This window comes from Molothrus ater, chromosome 30, assembly GCF_012460135.2.
Source record: "Molothrus ater isolate BHLD 08-10-18 breed brown headed cowbird chromosome 30, BPBGC_Mater_1.1, whole genome shotgun sequence".
Classification (NCBI taxonomy): domain Eukaryota; kingdom Metazoa; phylum Chordata; class Aves; order Passeriformes; family Icteridae; genus Molothrus; species Molothrus ater.
In genome coordinates this window covers 2,797,165-2,807,290 of record NC_050507.2, presented here as the reverse complement: position 1 = coordinate 2,807,290, position 10,126 = coordinate 2,797,165, and the positions used below count along the sequence as shown (strand labels likewise).

General features: G+C 51.7%; 1 protein-coding gene across 1 annotated transcript; it reads left to right on the top strand.

Annotated features, from left to right (window-relative positions):
- The first annotated feature begins 319 nt into the window (after window positions 1-319).
- LOC118697277 (keratin, type II cytoskeletal 4-like) lies at window positions 320-6,897 on the top strand. Its single transcript, XM_036399830.1, has 9 exons — window positions 320-865; window positions 2,011-2,225; window positions 3,268-3,328; window positions 3,602-3,697; window positions 4,429-4,593; window positions 5,073-5,198; window positions 5,770-5,990; window positions 6,342-6,370; window positions 6,485-6,897. The coding sequence occupies exons 1-9, from the start codon at window positions 320-322 to the stop codon at window positions 6,895-6,897; spliced, it is 1,872 nt and encodes a 623-aa protein (XP_036255723.1).
- The last annotated feature ends 3,229 nt before the right edge of the window (window positions 6,898-10,126 follow it).

The window sequence follows — 10,126 nt, the reverse complement described above, 5'->3', positions numbered from 1 at the left end:
ATAAGGAAGCAGATTAATTAAGTAAAATATAAGTCCTGAAACTGAAGCTTGCAAGCAAAGCAGTTTATTTTAATTTCCACATTATTTCATATGAGATAGAAGTGTTTGCTGTGGGTTTAAAATGTTGGAAGCCATTCCTTGCTGCCAGGCAGACCAAACCCAGTGGATAAATTAAATTTTTGCATCTGAGGCACCTCCTGAAATGTATATAAGGAGAAGGGCTCTGCCTCAGAGGAGCTAAAGGAGATCTCCTTCTTCCAGGCCCTGCTCCTCTCTTGCTCCTCCGCGTCGCCGTCACTGCCCACCCACCCCAGCCACCATGAGCCGACAGTGCTACACCTCTGGCTCCATCCTGGGAAGACGAGGCTTTTCCTCGGCATCCGCCGTCTGCGGCCTGGGCAGGGCCAACAGCAGCTCGGCCTCCGTGTGCCAGCCCGTGGGACGGAGGTGTGGGATCGGTGGCTTCAGCAGCCGCAGCGTCTGTGACCTGGGCCGAGGGCAGAGGATTTCCTTCGGTGGCAGCTGCCGCAGCGGCGTCTACGGCGGTGCTGGCGTCGGGCGCTGCGGCGTTGCGTACGGCGGGAGCCGCTTTGGCACCGTCGTGGGCTTTGGGAACTGTGCGAGCTTCGGGGGCCTGGGCAGCTACAGAGGCCTGGGGGATGGCGTGGCCATGGGGAGCTACGGCGGCGGCATCAGCATCGGCCTCGGCGGAGGGAGGTCCGAGGGGATTCGCGGCGTCAGCATCCACCCGGAGCTCCTCAAGCCCCTGTGCGTGGGCGTGGACCCCGAGGAGTGCCAAGTGCGGACCCACGAGAAGGAGCAGATCAAGAACCTCAACAACCAGTTTGCCTGTTTCATCGACAAGGTGAGACCCCGCTTTCCCCACCCCGTGTCCCTCGGCTCCAAAGGGTGCATGTGCCCAGAGACAACATGGGGAGCTATTTCTCCTGGTGCCCTGGTATTTAACGTTTCTTATGAGCCATGGTGGTCCTGGCCTGGACACCCTCTGGATTTTAGCCTTTCACCAAGGCAACACCACCAGTGTTGTACCTTTGGATGGTCACCAGCCTGCTAAAGGGGTCAGGACCTGCTCCAGGGATATAGTAAATCCAAACCTGTGAGTGATGAGATGAAGCACTGAAGGATATGAAGGATAGGAAATTTTATTTCAAGTGTATAATCTGATGTTTCTCTCACAACTCTATAAACTCCAAAGGACTTCTGCATTCTTAAAATAGTTTGTGTTTCATGAAGGTGATGCGGAAGGATGAATTTAGTTAAAATGGAAGGAACTATTTTAATTTCTTTGTCCCTCCACTCTGTGAACAAAATTATTTAGTGATTTCCTAAAAAGATGTAAATTATCATTGTTTTCTTGGCTACATTTAAGAGTTTTCATGACTGTTTAGAGAGCTGTTATGGGAAAGAATTTTTCAAACAGCAAAGAATATCTGCTCTGTCTGATTTGATCTTGATTTTCCTGGAGAGTTGTTCCGCAACTGGAAAAACTGAATCCACCCAGCAGCAGCAACTCCTGCTTCTTCCCATTTTTAAAATGACTTATTCATGACCCATCAAGCTCCTAGAGAGCCCTTTAATCTAGAAGTGTAAAGGCATGATAAGTATCCAGGATTGGAGTTTAAATCAGATACATCCAAATGAGGTCCTGGATGGAGTTTTTAGTGCTGAGAAAGACTTGTTACTGTCCTGGCTCCATGGGGAGGCCGAGGATCCAGTTCTGGGAGAGGAGTGGAGGTGTCTGGCTGAGCAAGCATTGGCTGAACCCAGGCTTGGCCTCCACACAGAGTGAAGGCACTGATGTTGCTCAGCCTGAGATTCGAGTCCTGGGTGGGACCAGTTTAGCTCAGAGAAGATGCTGGTCCCACTCAACCCCCTGAGACAGCAGCACCTGGCCATTTGCAATTCTGATTTGATTTTCACTTTTGCCTTTGGGAAGTGCAGAAACCCTGGGACAGGAGAGCCTGACCCTCCCATCTCTTCCCTGCCCAGGTGCGGCTGCTGGAGCAGCAGAACAAGGTGCTGACCACCAAGTGGGAGCTGCTGCAGCAGTATGTGCTCCCAGCATCCCGGAGAAACTTGGAGCCTGTGTTTGAGAACTTCATCTGCAACCTGAGGAAGCAGCTGGAGTGTGTGATGGGGGAGCGAGAGAGGCTGGAGAACGAGGAGCGGTGCCTGCGGGACCTGGTTCAGGAGTTCAAGTGCAAGTAAGTCACACACAGGGAAGCTGCAGAGGAGGATGTTGCTGGCCTGGGTGGTGTCCCTGAGTGTGAATCTAAGGAAATTGCACTGGATGGATCAACAAACTGGGGCACAGGGCAAGGCACTGCAGTACTGGGCAAATTTCCTGCACTGGGCATCCAGTGCTGCACTGGAGATGGGCTGGGAGACGTTTTCAAGCCCAGTTTCCTTAGGGAGCAGGATTGGAAACCACTCTTCCTCTGCCTCCTGCAAACCCCTGTGGTTTGCCATATCACATCTCCCCCACCACCTGTTCCTGTGTTTTCCCCAGTGCCATCCATTACCACAAAACAAACAAAACCCTCAGCCAAATTTCTCCACCCCACTCTTTTACCCATATCATGCTGGGATTCACTCTCTCTTCCCAGAAGGAATGTGGGAATTTATTTTTTTTAAATCTAAGGTGTAGATACTCCTTAATATCTCCCCGTGTGCTCTGCTAAGCCACAAACAAGGTCACTGGATCAACTTTCCCCAGAGTTCACCATCTCAGGTTTTTTTTCTTGCTGAGCCACTACCGAGCGGGTCCAACTCACAGAATCAGCATCTTGTGAAAGTTCTTGCAGGTCCCAATTTCTGATTCATTATGCCCTGACTGTGCTCCCCACTGCACCCTGGAGTTTCACAGGTTGCTCAAGCTGCTGAACTTCCCCTGGAGCATTTTGGCCAGTCTCTCCATAAACACTCTGAGCACAGTCCTGGATGCTGTGGAAAAACATCTCACAAAGCAGAAGGGCTAGAAGCAGCAACCCAAGCGTCCAGCTTTGCATTTCTGGTGGTTTGGCTGGATTTTCTGTCCTCTGCCTCCAGCCACCCAAAGCACTGGCATGGCTAAAACTGCTGAGTAAAACCCAGTGAGGGGGTAAGAAACAGCAATGAAACAACAACAAAAAAAGATAAAAATGAGGTGCAAAGTGAAATCTCATTTCCTACGGTCTGCAATGGATGGTTGGGTGACGGAGATGGGACCCCCAGAGCTCAGCATCCCCCTGCTCTGCTTTCCTGCAGGTACGAAGATGAGATCAACAAGCGCACGGCAGCGGAGAACGAGTTCGTGGTGCTCAAGAAGGTGAGCCAGGGCCAGATAAGGGTGGGCAAACCCTGGGTGTGGGGTCAGTGGGAGAAGTGGGGGGTCCTGGCACCATGGCACAGCATGATGCCCCAAAAGTGAGGCAGCCCAAGGAATCTGGAGGGCCTCCCTGAGGTTTTCAGCATGTGAAGCCCAAACCCATGTAGTGCTAAGGGCTGGAAATAGTGCAGTTTTCTCCCAGTCTAAAGAAAACCTGGGATTTGCCACAGTCGTTCCTTCACGTCTTTCACCAAATTCCTGGTATCTCTCTAGGATGTGGATTGTCTCTACCTGACCAAGGAGGAGCTGGAGGTGAGGGTGGGTCTCCTGAGACAGCAGCTGGAGTTCCTGAAGTGCATCTATGCTGAGGTAAGAGTTCCTGGCCCAATCTGCTCCCTGGGCTGAGGCATCATCTCCTGCCCTCCCCACCCGAGTCTTACACCAAGAGTGCAGGGAAAAGTAGTGTCTTTTCCGAAAATCCTGGAATTGCAGCCCAAAACTCTGTCTTTTAGATGTATTTGATAACAACGCTGTCACACCTGCTTTGGGAAGGCATTAGTCTTGCTTGCTATGTTGCTGCCCACCAGGGGAGGGATCTTTTGCCTGAAAACCTCTCAAATTCTAATCCAAACCATCCCTGGGTTGGCCAAATGTTTCTAGCACTTTTTTTTTACAGTAGTCAAAATATTTTTATGACAATAACACTTCTGTTTAAAATTCCACAATTTTTAACAAAATACACAGGGGACAATTTGCATAGACACCTTTTTGAGCTAAACCCCCTCAGCAGGGTCAGTGGGGCTCAAAGAACGTGAGGATTCCCAATCCAGGAAAGCACTGGCACAGCCAGGAATGCAGAAGTGGCTTGTTTCACCAGGACTCCCCACCCTCCCTTAGGGAACTGCATGCAGCCATCCCACGTTGTGCCACCAAAACAGGTCCCAGCTGCCAGGTCTTGCTGGACACGAGTTGCCCAACTGGAAAACCCCATGTTGGGAGTTCAGGGGAGAACCTCCTCCAACCAGACCCCCCTTGCTGGGGTTGCTGCTGGCCTGGCTGGGGCTGGTTGAGGGAATGGAACTGATGCTCTGGTCCTGCAGGAGAGGGCTCAGCTGGACTGTCAGCTGTGTGACACCTCTGTCATCGTGCAAATGGACAACAGCCGGGACCTGGACATGGAGGGCATCATCAAAAGCGTGGAGTGCTGCTATGAGGAGATTGCCCAGAAGAGCAAGGCCGAGGTGGAGGCTTTCTACCAAACCAGGGTGAGTATTCCACCAATTTATGTGACAGACCATTTCTGAGACCGTTCCCGAGACCATTCCCATCCTCCATGATGCAACTTTAACCCACCCGACGCTGTGTATTAGCTTCAGTTTGCTTAAGAAAGTTGTACCAAAAAAAACCCCAAACACGAACCAACCTTAAAAGTGTGGTTTGAGACATTTTGGTACACGCAGTGCAGATCAGAGCGTTTAGAGATGTCCCCTTCATGCACTCTGAGGAGCATCATTACTTCCCAAAGGGCAAACCATAGAACACTAAGGCTGGAAAAGACCTCCAAGATCAGCAAGTCCAGGACTCCCCTGAGACTCTCACCTTATCCAGGCTGAGGCCATGTCTGGGTGGTGCCCGGGAACACCGACCCTGGTGCAGCTTCAGAGATTTTCAACTTCTCTGGGAGGTGGGGGGCCTGGGAAGGGGGATTTGGGTGCATTGACATCATCCCCTTCCCGTGCAACAGCTGGAGGAACTCCACAGCAGCCGGGGCAAGTTCTGTGATGACCTGAAGAACAACCAGAGTGAGATTGCTGAGCTCAACAGGATGATCCAGAAGCTGCAGTGTGAGTCGGACAATGTGAAGAAACAGGTAGGACCACGGGATGGATCCACCTGGGAGTGCAGCTCCTCCATCAAAGGGCATTGTCCTACCAGCTCCCACCCTGTGGGGCTGCAAAGAACCCCCTGCCCCAGATTAGGTCTATTTTAACTTCTCATCTGCTGCTCATGCACACAAAAAAGCAGATTTATTTCTCACTTTGCAAATAAGAAGTTCATGGGTTTGGCAGTACCAGAATAAGTGTGCTGTGAGCTCCCACCAGGCTGCAGCCAACATCCCACCAGGCTGCAGCCAACAGATCCCATTTTCTTCATCCCAAATAGCTTGGCCACCACAAATCCAGCCTAAATCTTGTCTCTCTGGCATTTCCTGGCTGAGGAATATATGAGCAACACTGTGGAGATACCCCTTAATATCACCCTTGGCTGCCCTCTTGCCCAGAGGAATTGTGCCTGGAAGTGTCCAAGGCCGGGTTGGATGTGGTTTGGAGCAGCCCAGGCTAGTGGAAGGTGTCCCTGCCCATGGCAGGAGATGGGACTGGATGGGCTTTACCTTACTTGACTGAAGCTTTGTGGGAATGTCCTCCTGTGGCTGTCCCCAGATCTCAGCCCTGCAGACAGCCATCTGTGATGCCGAGCAACGAGGAGACTGCGCCCTCAAGGACGCCCGGCAGAAGCTGGTTGACCTGCAGACAGCTCTCCAGCAGGCCAAGGACAAGATGGCCTGTCTGCTCAGGGACTACCAGGAGCTGCTCAATGTCAAGCTGGCTCTGGATATTGAGATTGCCACATACAGGACGCTGCTGGAGGGAGAAGAGAGCAGGTAGGAGCAGCCCTGGATGCACCTTGTAAGGATGATCAGCAAAAGACAACGGGAGGAGAAAGAAATGCTGCACCCAGGGCTGCAGAGGGGAGCAGGGTCCCTTTTTCCCTCCCACTGGGTGCAGAGGGGATCACACTGCCATCCAAAAAGAGGATGAGATATTAGTATGACCATGGAATTAGGGACTCAACCCTGCAGTACTTTGGTGGGCAAGCCCCTCTCAGCAGGCTGCCCCTAACGAGCCGAAGGACATGTCAGGTTTCTAAGGAGGCAGTGGCTGGGCTCTATTTGCCTGTGAATTTGAGGAATATGTCCCTAAATACTTCTCTGACACGTTTCTTTCCTTGACAGGATATGCACCGGCAACCCTGTGAGCGTAGGTGAGTTAATGAACCCAGTCTTGATTTTCTTACAAGCTTTTTGAGTTTGCAAAGCTCCTTTTAAGCCGGGTTTTGGCTGCTCCGGGCGTGACCGAGCGTGTTTCTCTCCCGCAGCCGTGGTCAGCGGCGGGGGCACGGTCGGGGAGTGCCGATCCCTGTCTGGAATCGGAGGCAAATGCACCGTGAAGAGCGGAGGGGCCGGCGCGGGGCTGGGCATGGTCTCGTCCTTCGGCAACGCCGGGTTCAGCACCCGGAGCGTGGATTGTGTCCCCAAGGTCGGGGCGGGATTCGGGGCCAGGAGCGCGGTCAGCTGCGTGGGGAGGGAGGTGCTCACCGGGGTGGACGGGGTCCAGTGCGCCGCCGGGATGGGCAACCTGGGCAACCTGGGCAACCTGGGCAACCTGGGCAGCGTGGTGTGCGCGGGCGTGGAGCAGTGCGGGCCCGGGCCCGTGCTGATCCCCGGGGCCCCGGGGGTCTGCGGGAACAGGTTCAGCACAGCCGTGCGCGTCGTCAGGACGACCCGGTAGAGAGCGGCGGGGCCCGAGACGGCAGATTTTATAATAATCAGCATTTCTGCAATAAAACAGTATTCCCCCTCCCTCTGAGAGCCACAGGGATCACACAACCATGCGCTAGGACATCGCTCTGCCTAAACCCTTAGCCTGACAAAACCCACCCTCTCCCTGATGTTTTTCTTGGGGGAAACTCCCCCCTGCCCCCCCCCAGCCAGCAGCCAGGTGAGATTTTAATTTCAGAGACCATCCCTGTCTCCACTCATCATCTTGGCTTTTCGCTCACCCTGCCCTGCTTGACCCCTTTCCAGCAGAGACTTCTAATGCAGCTATTGCAAAAGGATGAAAAATTTGGTCATCCCAACTTCAGAGAGAGAAGCCACAATTTAATTGTCCAAGACAAAGCAGCATCTGTAATTTACTTCTTTAATGACTGCAGAAAATCCAATTTTTCCTGTTTACAAGAGGGCTGGGAGTGCTTATGCAAATTGGTCCAGGTTGCTACACTGCGTTTGGTAGAGCAGATTTTAATTACACCCCAACGAGCACCTTATATTTCTGTAGTTAAATGCATGTGTTGTTTTTCCTGTGTGCAATAGACGGAGTTAAAGCTTTTCATGTGTAAGTGAACAGAGTTATTTCCCTTCGCTTACTCCAGACTTTCAGCTTTACCTTCAATAAACTCCATGCATAATTCATGCTGCACTGCCTGGGCTTTATTTCCCTCCCTCATATTGCAAATCATAGAAATTTCCTCAAACCTGAGTCTCCAAATGGGTGGAGTTTGGAGCTTCAAGAAGGTTTTGTCTGCTCTCTTTCCTGAAGCACCTTTGCATACCTTTATTTCATCCACTGATTAGTGTGGCCACAAGGAAGTCTGGAAAGGAGGCTGTTTACCATCCATGGGTATGCAGTTTGCTTGGGATCTCTCAAAGTGTCTGGGATCTCTGGAGATGGAACAAAAAGGCAGCCAGGCCCTTGTTTAAGGAAATCAGTGAGAACCAGCTCAGGGAGGAACAGGAAAATAATCCCACACCACACCTGTGAAACCTTCTCACAAGAGTGGGTTGATTTTAGAAGAAAGTAAGAGCAAAGTGCAGTTTCCGAAAATGCAGCACCAGGGGCTTCTTCCTCAACCACACCTTCCTTAAAATATGTGAACTCACAGAAAGAGGAGAGGGTCTGGAGATGTGGCTGGACATGCTCCTCCATCATCCCTTCCGGGGAGGGAAAACCCTCTCTCACAGTTTTAGGAAACTGGGATTGGGAGAAATCACATTGTCCTCTCCTTTTCCTCTGTGAGGTTTATAGAATCATGGACTATCCTGGCTGGGAAGGGACCCACAAGGATCATCAAATCCCAGTCCTGGCCCTGCACAGGACACCCCAAAAGTCCTACCAGATGCTTGAGTGTTGTCCCAATGCTCCTGGACTTCTGCAGGGCTCCCAGTTCCCCTGGACAGTGACCCCCTGATGGGTCTCTATAACTTGGCTGGGAGGATCTTGCCGTGGTGGCAACTCAGCCCAGCTGGATGGACAGCTGGGATCACAGGAAAACAAACCAGCCCTGCAGCTCCTCCCTTCCCACAGCTCCCCATGGTAGGGCCAACGGCCCCTGAGCCAGCTCTGCATCACCTTTGGAGAAATCCCTGTGCCCAGCCTGGAGCAGCACACGGTGTGGGCAGGTTCATGTGCCCATGGAAGGCTCACCAAGAAACAGGGGCTGGAAATTATCCCCCCATGTCCCACTCTGCTTCCAAGACTTCCCTGCTGACCCACAGCTTCTTTCCCTCGACCTCTGCAGGGCTGGAGGATGAGCTCAGCCCCCATCCCAGACTCTGTCCTCGTGGGTGGGATGGGGATGAACCCAGTGTGGGATGAGCTCTGGCCTCTGCTGCTCTCCCACCATGGGGCATTCTGGCTCCCCTCATGGTGTATTGGATGTGATCAACAGGGAGCAGAGCACAAATTCTGTTTTAATAAATGCCACAGTTGGCTGGGGGGTGGTGAAAGCCAAGTGGGTCAGCCCTTGGTGAGAAAGCAAAACTTACTCTGCTAAAGATGTTTTTGGAAATGTTGTCTTCATCTTTTCTGCTCCATGAACACGACTCAGGCTCCATCTCATTTCTATGTAAATACCAAGCAGAAACACCCAAAACAAGAAGCTTCCAGTGCCCCAGCAGCTCATAATTTATGTTGATCATCTTCCTGCAAAGCAATACCTGAACACCAAACACCAGCCAGCTCCCCAGGGGGCAAAAGCAGTCTGGCAGCTCTTGCATTTCTGGGAAAAAACCTTTAATCATCCCTGTCCTCAACTCCCAGCTATTGCAAAAGCCATGTTTGCTGCTGCCTGCTTGAAGATGTTCACGTAGATCAGGGTATTTTGGAGAGAAAAAAGCCAGGAATGTGGGTTTGGGGTGGATGGAGGTCAAATCCTGCACAGTGTAAATCTGGACAGACCCTTTTGTAAATTGATAGAGTCCAAAACTATGGATTCACGGAATGGTTGGATTAGAAGGATCTTATAAACTGTCTTATTCCACCCCCTGCCGTGGCCAGGGACAACTTCCACTGTCCCAGGTTGCTCCAAGCCCCATTCAGCCTGGCCTTGGACCCTTTGAGGGATGGGGCAACCACAGCTTCTCTGGGAAATCCACTGCAGGGTCTCCCCACCCTCACAGGGAGGAATTTCTTCCCTATATTTAACTTTGACTTTCCCTCTCTCAGCTTGAGCCCAGAGCCTGGCAGAGTTGATGCAAAGAGACATGAAAATGCCACATCTGCCTCTGGGTTTGGAGCCCCAACCCTTGGCTCCTCCACACCACCAAGCACCCCAGGAGGGAAAGGAGCATTTTTCAGGTGGCCTTTGCATCTCTCACATACCCTGTGGATAACGAGCCGAGGGGAGAAGAGTGTGGGAGCCTGAAGTGACAATTCCCTCTTTCTTCTTGGCAGCCCCACCTTTAATCCCATTACATTCATTCAGCTTTAACATCAGATCTGAACCCGTTCTTCAGCTTCAGGACAAGCTGCCTTTTCTGGGGTCAAGGAACCATGAAGACAAAATCTCATTTTCCCATCGCACCCTGGCTTTGAATTTTATGCAAATCACGGAGGCAATGGATGCTCATGAATTTCAAGTGACATTCCAGGTTCAGACCCACATTTTCCAAAAAGAAACAAGCTGACATGTACTATCTTGGAATAATTTCTCACTGCAAAGGGAAATCTCTTTCAGTGC

What these genes read in the sequence shown, in the direction of transcription:
- LOC118697277 (XM_036399830.1), top strand. Translation starts at nt 320, where the DNA reads ATGAGCCGACAGTGCTACACCTCTGGCTCCATCCTGGGAAGACGAGGC. An exon ending in AGGCTTTCTACCAAACCAGG is followed by an intron (nt 4,594 to 5,072) that starts GTGAGTATTCCA and finishes CCCGTGCAACAG; the next exon opens with CTGGAGGAACTCCACAGCAG. An exon ending in CGGACAATGTGAAGAAACAG is followed by an intron (nt 5,199 to 5,769) that starts GTAGGACCACGG and finishes GGCTGTCCCCAG; the next exon opens with ATCTCAGCCCTGCAGACAGC.